The 18,646-nt window shown below is 42.1% G+C and overlaps 1 protein-coding gene across 2 annotated transcripts in view; it reads left to right on the top strand.

The window, feature by feature from the left end:
* Positions 1–18,646, top strand: part of LOC146201811 (pyruvate dehydrogenase phosphatase regulatory subunit, mitochondrial-like) — a 42,348-nt gene that overhangs the window by 19,014 nt on the left and 4,688 nt on the right. For both annotated transcript variants that reach the window (XM_084587771.1, XM_084587772.1), the window contains 8 exons: positions 1,940–2,164; positions 2,995–3,124; positions 7,430–7,563; positions 7,740–7,888; positions 8,187–8,385; positions 12,682–12,771; positions 17,952–18,131; positions 18,315–18,605. In XM_084587771.1, the coding sequence (XP_084443897.1) occupies positions 1,940–2,164; positions 2,995–3,124; positions 7,430–7,563; positions 7,740–7,888; positions 8,187–8,385; positions 12,682–12,771; positions 17,952–18,131; positions 18,315–18,605 (1,398 nt within the window). The remainder of the gene's footprint in view (positions 1–1,939; positions 2,165–2,994; positions 3,125–7,429; positions 7,564–7,739; positions 7,889–8,186; positions 8,386–12,681; positions 12,772–17,951; positions 18,132–18,314; positions 18,606–18,646) is intronic.

Below are 18,646 nucleotides of genomic sequence, written 5' to 3'. Positions count from 1 at the left end.
CACCCCAGGTGCAACGATGGGCCCAATCAGGATTGCAGTCATCGAAAAGTTTAGATGGCCGACCTTCAAAATGAGCACGTGAAGCTAGGTGAGCTCCTGCAGCAATTTGAGGTGCACGCATAAATACAAAGCAACCACGGAGCTGCTCCCGACTTAACGCAAGACACACGGCTGCGAAAAGGTAAACAAATTGTCCAGTGCGACGTGCAGGCTGCCAGACATCGATACTCGTTTACGTACCTGACACGAAATGACTTGCACACACTTGGTATTTGTCCAGACTGCTGTGAATGCCACGTCTGTTGATGCGTGCAAACTATCCTCGCTGGCAACGTTCCGAGAGCTCCTTGGTCTTGTCGCATTCGTGCAAGTGTACCTTCGGTATTTTGAAAAACTCGCAGTCGTCTTGTCCGGACATCAGCTTTTGCATTTTAGTCTGCGTTTGGCTGTTGCAGCCCACAACCGCACAGTAAACCATCGCTTTGGCACTATTTGCACGGCCCGCTCCACGATCAACTGCTGCACTGTGCAGGAATATGGTGGACTACCCAAGAATACCCAGAATGCATAGCGTTTTCAGCATTTGTGCAAGCTCCCTATATGCACACACAGTAAAGGACAGGAATGGAATGATGATATACTGCTTCATTGTTCATTTCTGTGAATCAACTTGATTGGATTGTCAGAAACTTATTTTAGGCTTGGTTTGTGCAATTGTTAAAATTATGAAAGCAGTAATTGTGCATAAATTGAAGTGCTGGAGAGGCAATGTGGGATGCGACCACTTCAGTCAGCTATGAAGAGTGAAAAAAGGAGACTGAAATGAAGTTAAAATAGAATTATTATGCAGTCGATTTTGGAAATATTGAACCCAAACGGGATTGCAAAATAGTTTGCTCTATCCATAATTTGCATGCCAACATGCCAACAGCATGTTTGCATGCAACATGCCAAAAGATGCTAACAGTTGAGCTTCTTTGTAACGTGTGCATACGGTGTACCCAAGCTAGCAGCGTGCTTCATGCTGCGATACGCGTCCCACCAGCATATTGGTAGCCTACCGCTTGCAGCGAATTCAGCGCCTCGCGAGGTGCACGCGCATGCGCCCGCACGTCTAGCGTCACTTTGCAACATATTTCAAAAGAGGGGCGCATCACTATACATACTGTTTGTGGGCGCAAACACACACTCTCAGTATTTAATAAAAACAGATTGGGATGTCAAGGCTTGAGTCTTGTGACGCGTGTCACAAGTGCCTTTAGGGTTGGGATTGACATCAAAGCTGCTGCAGGCGGTACATTGGGAGAAGCCACAGGTGGTCATAAAAGGTCTAATTTGGTTACTGGTACACTATAAACATAACAATAACTCCTATTTTGGCAGCGAAGCAGGCTACGCGAGAGCCGCCGCAAGCCTTCGGTCAGCAAGGTGGGCTTCACGGCACAACAACCAGTGCACTGAACCCTGTCTTTTCCGCATGGCAGCCGTGTCACGTTGAAAACTATAATGCCAGACTGAAGGCCGCTCTAAATCGGACTCTATGCGTTAATGCTGCCAGCAGCATTCAAGGCTGCACAGCCGACCCAGGTTCGTGCGTGAAAAAGAACCGTGCGGCTCCACTAGGAGGAGGGCGTGGTGCACAGTTCAATATATTGAAGGTTACCCGAAATGGGAGTTCGATATAGGCGAACACCACTCTTGTAAATTTACATGGAATTTTCAAGGGTATATTGAGAGAGTTTGATGTAAGCAATAATTCGAAATATCCAGGATTGACTGTATTTCACTTGTCTTGGTCTTTACTGCAGTTAACCTTGCAAGGTCAGTTTTAGTCCTGCTGTTGAGCTGACTTTAAACATTCATAATTGGATATGCACTATACTGTAATGTATCAACCTTTTATATGTTGTGTTTGATCTTATTTCTATTCCATACACAGGTGGAGCGGCTCTTCCTTGCGCTTGGCACTAATGGTGCACAAGCACAGATGGCTGGTGGCATCGGCCGCGCATTGGCTCTTTGGCTGACTGATGGAGCACCCCGGGCATACTTGCTGCCCTGTGACTGTCGCCGCTTCCTTGATCTGCACAATAATGCTAAGTTTTTACGTGAACGAGTGCAGGAGGCTGTCGGCAGGACATACCTGGCTCCCCACCCACTTCAGGTGCCTGCTTTTAGCTTGTTCATGGTTGAGAGAAAGCAATGAAGCCATAGCACATGCTTCCTTGCGGGGGAATGCAGCAAGAATTATAGCAGTTAAGAGATTATTTTAGATCCGTCCTGACTTGAGCTAAAGTAGAAGTTGTAGTCACATATTGAAAGGCTGAAGAAAATGCGTGGTATTGCCAGAAAAGATTACTAGATTATTAGAAGCTTAGAGAATATAAATGTTCACTCCTGAAAAACCATGGTCATGTTTATATGTAACACATGCAGCCCGACACTTTGTTTTGTGCTACTTATGGAATATGCCTGTTTGAGAAGCATGATGGACTTTATTTCAGGTCTTTTTACAAATCTGCAGCTCTTTTGCAGGATAGTCACACAGTCAGGTTGTGGTTGTGCATTTTATGTCGGAAAGAAGTTGTGTGAAATACAAAGTGTGTTAAAACTAGCATTAAAAAGCCAAATATTGCAAACAGTGGCATGAGCAGCTGCTTCCTTATTTTACCATCTTCATCGAAAAGGGCTGTAACAAGGACTTTTACATTATTGTTGCATCAGAATGGTTTTCCCTCGAAAAGTTGATCCATATGGAGTACAAGTACCATATAATTGAGCTGTATAGTATGACAGATGATTTGATGGAAGTTTTCAAGCCATGTTCATAAGGAAGCAAATTACTGTTTGATTCTCTTTTACCTAGTTGAACAGAAAGGCTAGCTTCTTGAGAAATATTTGTGGTCACTATATGTAGTCCTCATTCACTGTCAGGGTTTAATTAGTGCAGGTTATAATTTTGAAGAATAATTAGAGGCCTTCATATATTTGCAGGCCGAGTTTCGCACAGGACGTCGCCTTCGGTGTTCACCGTTGCTGCCACTCCAGGAGCAGCAGGGCGCTGTTCTTGGTGAAAGAATGGGCTTTGAACGTGCATTATTTTTTGATCCTCAACATATTCTGGGTGAGCTTGCGTTCTATAGTATTTTTCATTAATTTAGATTTGAACTCTGAGCAGACATTCTAGTTCCTTAATTCTAGCAGACATTCTAGTGCTTTTCAGTGCCTAAACTGAGATTACAAATGTGCTATGTGTGCTATGCTGTAAGTATTTTGTTCTCCTCATTCTGCTGGCTTTCTTATTTCTTAGCGACAGCTTATTCGAGTTGTCTTTCTTTTATTCTGGTTTAAGAGACTCGCAACTGATTCTCTGAGATCAGTTTTTGTGGTGCTGTGGAAAGATTGCAATTTGGAGAGCTTAAATTTGCAGGGACTGCAAGAAGTTTTTGGTAATGGACTGGTCTGCACAGGAATCATTTTTGATTAATACTGATTGTGATTGCACGGTGAGAAACATGAGAAACTAGAAAAGAATGTGACCATAATTTCGAGCAGTGCATTTTCTCTTCAAACTGTCTAATTATCTTGGTGAGCGTCCTGAAAGGTATACAATACAAATGTTTGCATAATCTTTACAAATATATGTTTAATGCTGCTACCAGACACTATGTACCTTCCCTATTGAGACATGCTGCCATCATATCAGGGCTGCTGTTTAAAGAACAGCTGTTCATTAGAATTTTGTTTTTGCATGACAAAATGCACCTTATAAAAAGTTCAAAAAGTAGTAGGCAGGCACAACCTTTGCTAAAGATCTCTGGCCCACAAGAGGCAGCAGCCTTGCGGCTACCAATTTCTGGGGGACGAACAAACTTTCACTTTGCTCCTGGCTTCTGTAGATCTGTAGAGCTTCAGAGTTGCCATTCATGTTCCCCTACAGGCTCAATAGGGAGCCTGGTGAACTAGATTCTTTTGCCAACAAAAAAGGCAAAACGCCTTTGCAACATTCATGCTATGTGCATTAATTGGGTAAAATCATAATGCGAGGCTATATTTTTATTTCGTAATGTGAGGCTATATTTTTATTTCCGAAATTACAGTGCGGAGAGCCACTTCTAGGTTTGCACAAATTTCTGCACTAGGATAAAATGAAAATTCTTCTTTAACTGATGTGACACTGAGGTTGATGATGCTAGGATGGATAAGGCATTTTCACTTCTGCAATAATATTATCATGCGTTATATGCAGTTGTGGAAGCCTGTAAGAAGCTTACATGTGCTTGCAGATGCATTGCGGTTTTAGTAGGAAACAAAAACAACCAACAAACAGATTTTCCACAATGTTGCTATGAAAATGAACACCAGTCCACCTGTATTGGCTATGGAATAAGTATGTGTTGCCAGAAGCAAAACTGAGGGAACAGGAAGGAAGTGATAGAAGATTAGCCACGGGAATGTCACGTGAGGATTAGTCTAGTGAACTTTCGGCATACCTTGCCTTTTGTTTTGACACTCTGTTGTGTGTACTAGTGCTCCCGAAATAAACCGGAGCGCACGAATGAATAAAATTTCATTTCGCGGCATGCCCTTCAAGCGTGCCTTATCAGCAGCCCGGATGAAGGAGAGCATTTCTTCCGCAGTCCCATGCTCTGTTATACTTTTAGGCACTGGTACATGGGTCCAACTATATTTAAGGTAGGGTGAGACTTTGAAAATGTTTTCAAAGATTGGCTGTAGAGTATAGTTGCAATAGTAGAGTAATGCTGCTTGCTTTAGAGCTCAATACTGGATTGAAATTGTGCCGGTATTGTTTATTTATTTATTGTTATTCTCACTTATTTACCACTGCCAGCATGCGTGCAGTGAGGCTTTATATAATCTACTGAGTGTACCAACAATAATTTTATGCAGCTGGCTCCATCATTAGCCAGCTTAAGGGGGGACGCGACCTTTGAAAACCGAAAAATCGCGAAAAAGTCGATTTTTGGAAGATTATATATTCCGGTAGTATGTCTCATAAACTATCACTTCTGTAATTATCAATGTCCAACCCGCCGTAGAAATACTCGAAATTAATTATTTAACAAGCGGCGGCAGCCGCGGAGCAGCGAGCAAGCGCCGTAAATTCCCCAACTTCGCGCGCGCACCATTCCTCTCCCGTCGAACTGAGCGCCGCCATCTTGGTCTTGTTTTGTTTGCGAATTCTTGCGCTTTCTTCTGCCACCCTCGGCGGCGGCGACGGCGGCGCGGCCGAGGCGTGGCTTGCTACCGATGAGAGCCTCGTGGCGGCTTTCAAGTTTCCCGCGCTCGAATTCAAGGCTGCGATTGGGCAAAGCGCGCGCTCCGCGAGAACGCGGGGGATCGGCCGACTACTATTGGCTGCTGCGGCCGCTGACGCGTCGGTCTCCGCCTCCCCGCGTCGTCTGCTACAGCTCTTTGTTTGCTGTCGTTGTTGGCTTCGCCATTTTTGCGATCGCCGGATTTACGATCTCTCGTCGTGCCCTCTGAATGGTTTCGTGCAACGTGTTAAACGTTGCGTGGTCGCTCACGATGCCTCGAGGTGCGACACGCATTCAGTGCAGACTTGGCTAGCTTTTTTTTTTTTTTTTTTGTTACGGCGCTTATGCCGCGGAAGATAACCCGGGAAGATAACCCGGGGCCGCTCCTCGTTCCTCTGGCGAGATGCCGCGGTAGATAAACCGGGAAACCGCATGCTGCGTCTGCGCCGCCCACCATGCTAGGGCGAAATGCCGCGGGGGAATCGGGAATGCCGATTGTCGCGGCTTGCAGAGCTCAGGATCGACGGATCTCAGCATGTGGAAAGTGGTCCGCGGCACCAAGGCGTTCGCTGTAGCCGATCGGCTAGTCGCACAGATGTTCGCTGCAGCCGAGATCGACGGAGCGCCATAGCCCTAATGTATATTTTGACGGCCGCACCGGACTTGTTCGTGATAATTTGCGAGTGTTCGTCTTAAGTGGGGCCGTTATAAGTGGGCTCGACTGTACCTGAATAAATTTTTGAGGGCAAGGCAAGCCCATGTATTCAAAATATTATGTCTGGAATTTGTCATAATTAATTTGGTTAATCAACATAGGTCTAATTGATAACAAAAAATCCAATTCTATGCTATTTTTCAGCAAGAAAATTTAGAAAAAGGGCTTTGCCTTGCCCTGAGGAACCTATCTAGGAATCAGCATGACAAATTGCACAATGCCAGCGCCTTTCACAATTTCTCCAGGCTTTATATAAAGGACCTACTCGAACCAGTTTGATATGCTTCTGTAACTTGAGAACTAGTGTGCACAATTCTATGAAACTTGGTGGTATTTCATTTGTTAATGTCATGAGCCTGTCTTGAAAATTTCATCATGATAACTTGAGAAACAAAAAAGTTATTGTTCTCTCAACCTTTGAGAGCCGTTTTCTCAGAATCAATTTTTTGCACGGTGTGGCTGCTAGGGAAAGTCATAGCTCAAGAACCGCTTATTGGATTTTCATGAGGTTTTTTTTGTTATATACCTAAGTAAAATTCTGAGGGCAAGACAATTCGTTTTTTTCAAAATATTTCGTGTGTAATTAGGGGCAGTCAATTAAAATATTGTTAAGTCAGGTGTAAATTTGAACACTAAATTTGGGGCTGTACTAAAATTTTTCAGAGAGGAAATTTGGAAAAAGGGAATTGTCTTGCCCTGGGGAAACTATCCAGGAATGACCATAACCAATTTCACAATGCTAGCCCATTTTGCAAATTCTCCAGGCCCGCCCCTAGGGACCTATGTAAACTATCTTGATATACTCCTCTAACTTGAGAACCGATGAGCCCAGCTCCATGAAACTTGGTAGTTCTTCAAATGTGTGTACTATGAGCATACCCTGAAAATTTCATTCAGATACCTCAAGAAATAAAAAAGTTGGTGTTCAAGGGTAGCCTCCCCCCTTAAGCAAGAAGCAGATTTATGTTTTCTTGTTTTTTTTTTTTTTTTGTTTTTTTTTTTGCTTTCCCAGTGCTGCAAAATTGCCATCTGTAAGGGTATTTTTCTTTTAATTTATAAAAATACGAACTGACTTAGGTTATTGATTCTAGTTTTAGTCATGTAATAGGCATTGATTGAAATCCGTGGCGAAATTTTGCTTGGTTATGCTTCATGGTTCTTATAAAAAAAAGTACATAAACCTCTTAATACTATCCATAGAAAAATGCAGATAACGCCTCTGAAAGCTCTCACGAGACCCTTGATGTGAGTATGAGAAATGGCCAAGAAATGGAAGGTGCAAGTACCCTGGTGTTAAATGTTTATGAAAGCTATGGTAATGTTCTGTCAGGAGGTAGCCAGATCTAAATATCTTATTTTTAAAAAGAAACAGTCTCACCCCATGTGAATTGGACAAAGAATCTAGATGCATGACGCAGAGCTTTTTAATTTAAAGGTGAAAACCAGACCAGTCCAGAGCCCACATATGGCAAGCCGCCATGGTTGGAGCACGTGCACAGAGAGTATGTGGCTTGCCGAGAAAGAGTGGGCCTGAGTGACATGTCATCATTTACAAAATTCTACCTTGAGGTAAGCACCAAATCATCTGATAGCATGTTAGCACTAAAGATCCGTATTCTGTGATTAGCATACTTGTCTAGCCATAAAATTGGGGCCAGGTTATCTTTTTTTCATTGTTAACTAAATTGCTCGCATGTATTATTTTTGTTTTGCTAAAATGCCATCACTGGTGTGATTCCTTGCAGTCTGGGGGTCTAGAGGTCGTGGACTTCCTGCAGATGCTGTGCTCAAATGATGTAGATGTCCCAGTTGGGTGCATTGTGCTCACAGGCATGCAGAATGATCGGGGCGGATATGAAAATGAGTGCATCTTGGTGCGCATGGATGTAAACCGGTGAGGTTTTCTTATTGTCTGTGTAACCTTTCTAATGTGCCTGGGGACAGTTTTGTGTGTTAGCTTGAGGAGACTTGGGTCTTGATGAAAATGTTTATTAATGAAGTCATTTCACTCACCCACCTACAAGGTGAACCCAGTTGTGCCTTCGACGATAAAACATTGCTTTTTGTGATCAGGTTCTATTGTGCGCTTCTTAATTGGCTGCCAGCATATGCTTTTTGTCATTGTAATTCATTTTGTGTCATGGAAGGAACAAGTGGAAACACCTATGTTTGGCACATTTTTTGCTTCGCAGTTATTTCATGGTTTCGCCAACGGCGCAGCAAACACGTATTGCCAAATGGGTGCGACGCCACCTGCCGCGGGATGGTTCAGTGTCACTGCGAGATGTCACGTCCCTTTACACAGTGCTATATATACTGGGGCCTAAGTCCAGGGCCCTTTTAGAGGAAGTCACGGACCAAGAAATTCAGATAGCGCCATTTACATGCCAAGTAAGTCGCATGCCCCAAAAACTGCTTGCCACACCTTATGCACTTATGCAGTGTTTGCTTGTGCAATCCCACATTTTGAAGACTTAGCATCAATGTTCAGACTTTTATATTATACTTAGGTTCTTGTTAGAAGGACAAAGTTGAGATGCAGGTGCGACCCCAGGTTTAAAAAAGCCACAGCCGGCAGGGAGGAGACAAGACTGAAAAGGACTTTTGGAAGTCTGCAGCCATTTGCAAAATTGGGCACATCTCGTGCGTAAGCACGCCTGCGGTAGTGCTTCTATATAGAGAGGTTCTCTATTTGGTGATCTTTTGATGACCATTGTTTTTTCGCTGGTCATTGTTGTTGCTTTGAATGACTGTCATATTATATTTAAATGTTGTGCATGCCATTTCCTTATGCTCATTTTTTTGTAATTGTCCTGCAGCTGCAGCCTGCAATTGTCTGCACCCTTTCTTACCTTCTGTCCAGAGTTGCATTTTTCTTTGTTCTGTTTGCGAAACAAATGAGCATAAATAAGATAAAGTGCCCACTGCAGTGCACGTTAATTGGCAATTTTTAACTAGTATGTGATATCACACTTGCATTATTCGAGTTTTGGGATACAGTAATGGTTTATAAAATGTTAGTTGCAAAGACAGGAGTGCCCTTAGAAAATTCCCATGTAAAGAATAACACTTGCTTAGCATTAGTAATTATGAGGTTCTTGCATGTTTGTTAGGAATGATGCAGTGTTACTAGGATTACTTGTAGAAAGTTGCTTCTACTAGCACAAAACCACCAATGTAGTATAACAAGTGTCATGTTAGAATGGGCAGCTGTATGTCACTTTGAGTTAAGATCAGACTGCATTTTAAGATGTCACAAATTAGAAGATACTATTGGTTTGGTTTACGGGGTTTAATGTCTCAAAGCGACTCGGGCTATGAGAGACGCTGTAGTGGATGGCTCCGGAAATTTCAACCACCTGGAGTTTTTTAACGGGCACTGACATCGCACAACACACGGGTGCCTTGCTTGTCACCTCCATTGAAAAGTGGCCTCCGAGGCCGGGATTCATTCCCGCATCCTTGGGAACAGTAGTCAAGCGCCCTAACCACTGCAGCACCGCAGCGGTGCAGAAAATGCTATTGATAAGTTGTGCTGTCACCAGTGAGCAGCCTAATTACTTTTACTGAAACATCGGACTCAGTCTGTTTTGTAATGTGGTTATCATTATTATTATTGTTATTATTATTATTCTTTTTTTACAGTCTGAGCAACCTTTATGCTTTATTTTTCACACACACAAAAAAAAATCAAAGCAAAGAAAAATATTTAAAAAATTGTTTAACACACTCGCGGCAGCTATGAGAGATGCAGATTTGACCTTTCTTCAAGTGCATGATGCATCAATTGTTATGCACCAATTCTGATGCATTAAATCTCCTGCAGTCAGGCTTGTGCCAGCTGGTAGTCCAAGCTTTTTTCTCCCCAAAGATAGCTTCTCTGCTTCACACTTCTGTGAAATAATAACGACAAACAAAAAAAAGTCATTTTTAGTGCCAAAATCAAGCTCTTCTGCTGTCCTTTTTTTTTATAAATGTCATTTATGGCTTTCTCAACTTCTTATTTTTGGCCAAAGGCTTCTATTCACAACATTTAATGTACAGTAGACTCTCTTTAACACAAACTTGAAGGCACCAAGAAATGTATTTGTATTATCAGAAGTTTGTCTTAACAGAAGTGCATCCAAATATGTGCCCATGAAAACAATCAGTAATATTGCCTTCCAAAGAGAGGACAATTGCTAATAGAGCATATCTAGAACTATGCACGTCATGAACATGAGGCTGAGAACATGATACTATTTGATATCTGAACATCTGTGCACCAAAATAAGATAGTTCCTGTTGAGATGCCGTGTCAGTTTAAAATGCAGTCTCGGAGTTGTTAATCAGGTTCACAAACGGCTGCACTTTGCATAATGAAGGCTGCCTGAGTGCAGCCACATTATTCACTGGGCTGTTGTGTGCTTTTGGCACTAGCACTGTAGAAGTGGCAGCGGAATCGGTTTGCAGCAGTCCAGAGAAGTGCCACTTTGGCATCCTCACCCAGTGGAAAAGGAGAGGTCTGTGGTTTGTGGGAGGCAGCATGCAACGCACGTGACCCTGTCAGCGCATTCATCTGAGTGTGATCTGACCCTCTCAGATTGCCGCCAGTGCAGGCACGATGCTGCCCTGCCATTTCCATATCGGCTAGAGTGCTTCCTCCTATGAAAGCGAGCTTTCACAAGACAGATTAGCCGCAGTCCTGTGCAATGGTGAGACGTATGGCATCTTATGGGAGTGCACTTCCTTGCGCAGAAGCATGCTATGTATTCCTTTTCCTTGACAGTGCCATTTGGATGCCCCGTGAGTGCTGCCATTGCACGGGATTGCCATGTTTGGTAGTCACTGTGAAAGTTTATCTTAGAAGGATGTGCGAAACATTTCATCTTCAATAGATTTTCTTTACATTGAATGCTATGGGAAACCACTCAATGGCTTCACGTTGTTCATCTTATTCAAGAATTCATCATGACTGAGTTCATCTTAATGAGAGTCTACATACTCACTGTAGTCACAACAATGCAAAATTTGGCATGCATAATCTATAAAGTACATAGTGAGGGAATGAGTAATCTTTAATAATAAAGGGAGCTGGCACAAAGGCCTATTCAAGGGAGAGTGGTAAGTAGGGTCAGGGAGGTCACATTTTGGTGTCAATGCCTGCCTCGCGTGCAAACTCCCAGAGGGATAGCAGCGTGGGTTGGGCTCGAGTACCTTCGTTGCTCGGTGTTGTCCAAGCACTGAGTGCGGTGGTGTGGCCTGGAAGGTGTGTGTTTTTCTGATGTCATGGTAAAGTGCAGAATATGCAGCTCTCTTGTTTTCAGTACAATCAGTCATATTTTTAAGGCTGAAAATTTAAAAAATTTTTGGACACCAGCCACTGAAAGAATGTGCCATATATAAAATTGCGGTAGAATGGTGCACGCTGAGGGATTGACAAGTCATTTGCTGCATTATGTACAGTGGAGAGTTAGAGACAAGAAAAATCGTTTTGCACTGCCCTGTCATGCTTACTCCTATATGTCCAGAAGCCGCACAAGCATGCACCACTTTTTATGTATGCTTAGCATTTAGAACGTGAAAGTGTTAAGCTGTGCTAGAATCAAAACAGATTTGAAGAGAGGAAATCGAGCTATGTAGTGATCCAGTTTTTATTCACTTAGTTTGATTATTAATAAGGAAAAAAATATTTTTCAAAGAGCATATTCCTTTGTGGTTATATTTAGGCTTGTTATGGTCCTTAGTTTCTGAAAGTCCAGAAAGATGAAAGGTGGCATGTGTTTATCTGTATTTGGAAATATTTGAAAACTTGCAAGCTTCAGTTTTTGATCTACATTATTCAATGTGAAGTGCAAAACTAGCATGAATATGGAAAAGTGCCATCTCAAGGTCCGCACATTTTTTGGCATAATACATTTTTTCTCGCATTTCAAGCAATAAGATGTCTAATTTGAGCAATTTTTCAAACCGTGTCATGGTTACAATTCTTTTATCAAAATAATTTAGGGGGGGGGGAGTAGGAAATAGCAGTGAGTATATCTCTTCTTTCGCCCATATGTGTAGTCGTGATATAAAAAAAATGTCACGCTGGCAGCTTCAACAATTTTTGTTTTTATTGGGTCACATATCCAATTTTGCTGAATTTGAGAAACTCACTAACGATATAAACTGGTGTATTTTTTGGAAGACAAAATTTGTTTTGTACAAAATAAGCTCAGAAATGTTTATGGATGCTCAAGCAGCAGTATACATTTTTTCATCTAAATTAAATACCCACGGGGCATGGTTTTCTATTTTCACAAAGCAATCTGTGAAACCTGTGCAAATTTTTTAATGCCTGTGCTCTTTCGAGCATATACATACATGAAGATGTTTAGAATGTTTGTATCTGAAACAGTTATTTAAGAATGAAGAGAGTCTGTTAATAAGGTTTACTTGGAAAAAAGTCGTTTTGAATGTGGGTTCATTTCATAATGGTGCAGTCCTGAGTGGCAAAACGAAGCTCATCTCTTATGCAGTGAGGATCAATGAGATCATCAAGGCTGTTGTATAAGTTTCTGTGCCAGAATTATTGAAAGTGTATCATGTTTCTGTTGAGCTTAGTGCCTGCAGACTTTTTTTCATCTTCTTTTTGGTTGAATGGTGCTATACAGTATGAAAAAGATAGAATTGACTTACCAGAAACGTCCAACTTTCTTTTTGCAGGAAATGGATGTTGCATATTCAACCAATGTGCTGCTCCTAGGTTATAACAACACCTTAGAACCTGGATATTCTATGTACATCCCATCAGAGGTGCGTTTACTACATATTTCCCTTATGGTCCAAAAGTAGTGGGTTTTAGTACTGAATGTAACGGTTGCAGCATTAACTGCTAAATTTATTTTGTTAGATGTTTTCTAAGTGAGGTTATCAAGTATACTCTGCCCTGTTTTGCAACTTTAAAGTATTGGGATTATTCTTCTAGTTTACCGTTCTTCATGCTTTCATTATATTTAAGAAATATGTGATTGTTTTCATTTCTTTTAATACTCGCATATAACTGTGAACTTTAGTGTTGCAGAGATCTGCTACTGGCTTTTGTTTGACCCCGAGTTTGGATTGGCAGAAATCACTTCTTTGGATTAGGCAGACTTGTCATCAAAGTTGTGCAAAAAATCTGTAGTGAAAGGCTTTTATGGAGGCTTACTGTATATAGTGCATAAAGTGACTTAAGATGCAGCTTATTTAATTTTGCATTCCATTTGGGAATCTGCAGTGCTTTCTTGAGTCAGTGAAGAAGCAAGGTGTCTAAGGACTGTACTGCTGTGCTCCAATCAGTACGGGATCTGAATCCAAATCGCCCATTGAAGCAGCTCTCTGGTTTTGTGGAGCAAGAAAACTTGCTCTGGAAAGCAGATTGCAATTCCCCTGTAACTGAATTTTTGCGCTAACTGAAAGGTGAAGAAGTGATAAATACTGGTGAATGGAACAGGCAAAGAAACAAAGCTGACATGATGATGATGGACTTTATTACTGCTTGACCAAATTACCTTGTAAACTTCCTTTTTATCTCGTATGTTTTTTTTTCCACTAGCATTTGCTTTGAAATTTTGTGACCATATGCCTGCCAACTCTCCTAGTTTTCTTCTCATATTTGCGTTGTGGCGTACTGAAGAGAAGGCTGTTTCTAGTATCCACAAATTATATTGACTTGTCTCGCACGTGACTCGTGCACACTGGAGTGTATCGTCTTCAGCACGGCCACCACGATGCTAGAGGTGTGCTACAGCATGAATAGTGTATGTTTTAATGACAATCTAAATGCTTTTCCAAAGTGTAAAATGTTGATCCTAGGTGTATTGAACCTGTATTTTACTGTATTTTACAAAGAACACATCCCATTTCATCCCGCATTGCTTTTAGGCCAAGAAGCACTTGTTGATTTTTCACTTGTTTACGGATTTTTAAAGGAAGCCAATGTTTTAAACCAAATCTGAGCATCATTACTGTAGCCACTTGATCGTCTAACCTTGCGGTTGGCGCATGATAGCCACAGTTGCTTATGCGCCATAAAACTCCATATAACTAACTAACTGTATTGAACCTGGATATATCTAATTATTGCTTATAAAGAACAGTCAAAGAATCCCCTTGAAAATTCCATTCAAAAGTATAGCCCTATGAGCATGTTTATTGAGCTCCGATAAATGAACTGTCTGCTATTTCTAACGGTGCACCATGTCCCTGCATGTAGCACTTTCTTCTAGTAGGGCTCATGCAATCACTTTTCATGGGTGGTACAGTGTAGGGCATGGTCTTGGGCTCCCCTTACAGCTGAAAACGTTGCAAAAACCAACTGTATCTTAATCTTGGTGAATAATTGTTGTGGTTATAGGGCACTGGTAACACGATGAGATCTCCCATGCTAGGCAGTGTCTAATTACAAAGCACCATCCTTGGCGGCTTCAGTGTAAAGTGATCTAGGCTTAGCGACACCCAGCGAGTGGCGTGCTGCCAGTATGTCAACAGGTGGCTTGCCACTGCTAAACGCGGAATCTCATTCACTGCCATGTTGTACATATCAAATTATCGATATGTCTATTTTGCGATCCCCTTCAAGTTCAATATATCTGGGATTGCAGTACAAGCAGTGCTAAATATGTGCTGTTATGAATGTGGTAGTGATTACTATGTCTTGCTGAACCTTTCTTCATGGAAGGGTTCAATAACCCTTTAACCACCAACCCAGAGCTTTACTCATCATGGGAGATCATACCAATATTTTTGATGACTATCCACACTCGTCTGGCCCATTGTTTTGCTGCTTCCACCACCAAAGACAAGTAACGGTCCGCAATTTGCTATGGTTGCTGTTTTAAATACTAGGGGGCAGTAGTAGTTCATAAAAGATGCATTTTATGCCTTCAATGTGTCTTAAGCCTGAAAACAGTCGTAAAGCTACAGCACCCCGCTTCGGGGTATATCACTCACACAGAGTTTCACTACTAATAATGAAACATTGCTTGTGTTTGCACGAAGCAATGTCTGTGCACTTTGCAGTGTGTTGCAGTATGTCGGATCAAATGAGTATGGCGCTTTTCAGTATGTTGTAACTCATCACTGTGGCAAAAGCCGCTCTGAAGTATTTTCCTTTTTAGGATTTTAACACGAGGGCATTGAAAACCCTCTTCACTAGAAAATCCGGTGTCAGCATTGTCACCGTTTTGAGCCAGGAATCACGAGCATGCCTCTTGCGGGTGGTAGTTGAAAGGTGATAACTAGGGCTAGGCACTGATTGGTTAGTGAGCTGTGTGATGTCACAATACATGGTCAAGTTGGTAGGAGCTGCCAATTCGGGCAACTTCTTTAACATGGGTGAGTGAGAGGAGAATCGAACCCTCTGGAAGCTTTGGATGCAGTCAGACACGCTGCTTCTAGGCCACGCTGGCATATTTGTATGACTTGGTTAAAACAGGGCTTTATATCCATTTCAGGTGGTCTTTCACATAATGTGGTAGCTTATGACTGTATGCTAATGAGCATATGTGAGATAATAGAGGCACAAATTGGTGTCTTAGTGATTAGGCGAATAGCAAGTGCACGTATGCAGATACAAATCTGCAAAAGGAACGACAGATAGGAGCCATTAATTCTGTCGCATCATACCTTTCAAGGCGGATGTTAAATGTCCCCCCAAGCTTTCTGTGTTAATTCTAACCAGAAACCAATGAAGTAATGTTTTCAGAAACAGATTTGCATAGAAAAAAAATTCTGGCTTCCTCTTTATTTAAATACAGTTTATAGATTTTGGTGCATATTTTAGGGAATTAATTTGATAATAATTTGGGGAGTAGTAACGTTTAGAAGGTTCACAAAAGTATTGTTTTGAATGTCTAAAGTGTGAAAATAATGTTTTTCAGATTGATTATAACTGAGTGAAGTCATTATATTTAAAAACCTGTGATATGTTCTACGTGGGCAGTGGCAGTGTTTGTCTCTGAGGCTCTTTACCCTTATTTTGGCATTGCTAGTCTACTGTATGCTACAAGGCTAGACATCTAGGTAGAATGAAAGGAAGAAGATGGTTTGCACGGTATGAAGAAGAACTGAACAAGGGTAAATGGGTACGCCTCAGTTCGCAAATGAGCCAACGTTTCGACAAGTGGACTTGTCTTCATCTGGGCATAGCGATCATTACTGGCAGGGGTTTAAATACGCTTTTGCTTCTGAAGAAGAAAATCTGGGAAGGGGAAAGTAGGTGTGAAGGAGTGTGGAGGAGAGCATGGGTGAGAAGAAAGTGGGTTATGAAGTGAAATAAAAAAAAAAAAATCTTCAGTATGTATTTATTAGCCTGGAACCAGGGATTCTGTGGCCTGCAAAAGAAGTAAAAGCGGCAGTACCAGGAAAACTACAATACTGGGTAGGTGATTAGTCACCACTTAAGCGGGTTTGGTGCAGATACACCTTACAAAGGGACAGGCTATGCAAAGGGCCCTGATAAGGCATATATCTAGGGGGAGGAGGAGGAAGATGAGGAGGAAAGGCAGGGAGGTTAACCAGTAAAAGCAACCGGTTTGCTACCCTGCACTGGGGGAAGGGGATGAGTGGATATAAAAGTTGTGAGAGAGGGATAGTTGAAGTTAGTGCAGTCACATAACAGACACGCCACATCACAACATGCCACAATCATGTCATAGCACACTCATAGTCTTTCGATTAGGCCTGTGCTTCTCGTAAAGCGGAGCAGTGCCTGGGAGGCCTTCACCGCAGACGATCGCTGTGGCCAGATCGTCTGTGGTGAAGGCCTCCCAGGGGGACAATTCTTAGAAGGTAGGGGAGAGGGAGGGAGTACAAAGTCACAGGATAATAACTGCACAGTGAACCACAACTGACAAAAAAAAGTACTAATCATAAGTATGTATCTCAACCTGGAACCAGAGATCCTGTGGCCTGCAAAAGAAGTAAAAGCGGCAGTACCAGGAAAAAACCCACAGCACCAGGTAGATGATTAGTCACCAGTTAGGCGGGTTTGGTGCAGATACACCTTACAAAGGGACAGGCTTTGCGAAGGGCCATGATAAGGCATATATCTAAGGGGGACAATTCTTAAAACTTTCTGCAAAGGTGGGGGGGGGGGGGGGGGAAAGTACAGTCACAGGATAATAACCGCACAGGGAACCGCAACTAACATGAAAAAAAAAAAAAAATAATAATAATAAAAAAAATGTTTGAGGACAAATTCAAGCAACAAGTGATAAGGAGGAAATGTGTTTAGAGGAACGTGTAAGGTTTTGCTATTGCGGAAGGGAATAAAGTGTACAATTAACGCTATGTGGGATTGTTTTCCCGAATAGTTATGATGCAGAGAAAATATACCTAAGGGATTCTAACGTTCCCTTAGATATATTTATTCCTGCTGGTTCCAATGTTCTAAATTTATGAATTAGATATGCCTCTCTATATTTTCTGTCTCTTGCAGATTTGAAGCCTGACTGGAGAATATATAATTTGATTTCTTCGAACTTATAGTCTTTCTGATTGAAATGCTGGGAAACTGCTTTCGGAAGGTTTTTGCCTGTGTCTGCCTGATATTCATTAAGCCGTATGTTCATTGGTTGCCCTGTCTCTCCGATGTACTGTTTATGACAGAAGGAGCATTCTAGAAGGTAGATAACGTTTGAAGATATGCAGTATTGCACAGGAAAGGTAGTCAACCACTGACCAAGCACATTTGAGTGTGCTGCATAATGTTAATTTTGTTTCTTTTCTTCTCTGAGGGTACATTAGTGAATGTGTTCTCTATTCGTGTTGTGAAGAAGAACTGGCCAAAAAGGCATTTTTTTCAATGATAGAAAAAAGTCGACCGTATCCTAGGTAAAGATACAGAAGGAATAAGTAAACAATACTAATTCCGTAAACATTCAATTTTGTTTGTGTCGTACAGGACTTGTATGCGAGCGTTCTCATTGTGTTCTTGTTCATTTTCCCTGCAGTATGCTCAAAATGTCTACAGCAGACTAAAAAAGGCTGGCCGTGATTACGGAATCCTGGATGTTGGCTACTATGCCCTGAGGATGTTGAGGATCGAAAAGTTTGTCCCATTTTGGGCAGAGGAACTTGATAGCAGTGTCACTCCTCTGGAGGCCAATCGGGGTTCCCGTGTTAAACTTGAGGTATGTACAATATGGGCAAAATTTACATGCTTTTTTTTTAACTGTGCCTTTCTTTAATGCGTGCATACATAGATTAGGCAAAGTGATTGCTTGATTTCTTTCTTGTCACACATTGTCAGGCTGTTGGCAAATGCATATTGTAAAGGAGTGCCCATATTCATGAATGCTGGCACGCTTATGCAGAAGCAGCGCGCCTTCATTGGCCAGGAGGCATTGCAGCAGCAGGCAGTGGAAGGGCTGCGCCGGCAGCTGGCTTTCTTCCAGCTGACTGGTCATGACCCTGAGCGTGACCCTTGGGCTTGGGGCCAGGAGCCCATTTTTCGAGACGGCCGTTTTATGGGACTCACCACGTCTGGCAGCTATGCATTCTCCCTGGGGCGGAATGTCTGCCAGGGCTTTGTCCATTGGTTTAACCACAGCAGTAAGCAGCTTGAACTGCTGCCAAGCAACCTCTTCACTGAGGGAAGCTTCGAGGTAAGTTTCTTTGGATCTCTCGAGCTACTTTGTGGCTGCTT

Source organism: Amblyomma maculatum, chromosome 1 (genome assembly GCF_055883805.1).
Source record: "Amblyomma maculatum isolate TAMU_Amacu chromosome 1, ASM5588380v1, whole genome shotgun sequence".
In the NCBI taxonomy this organism is placed as follows: domain Eukaryota; kingdom Metazoa; phylum Arthropoda; class Arachnida; order Ixodida; family Ixodidae; genus Amblyomma; species Amblyomma maculatum.
The sequence above is the reverse complement of the archived record's forward strand: the minus strand, read 5'-3'. Positions and strand labels throughout refer to the sequence as shown.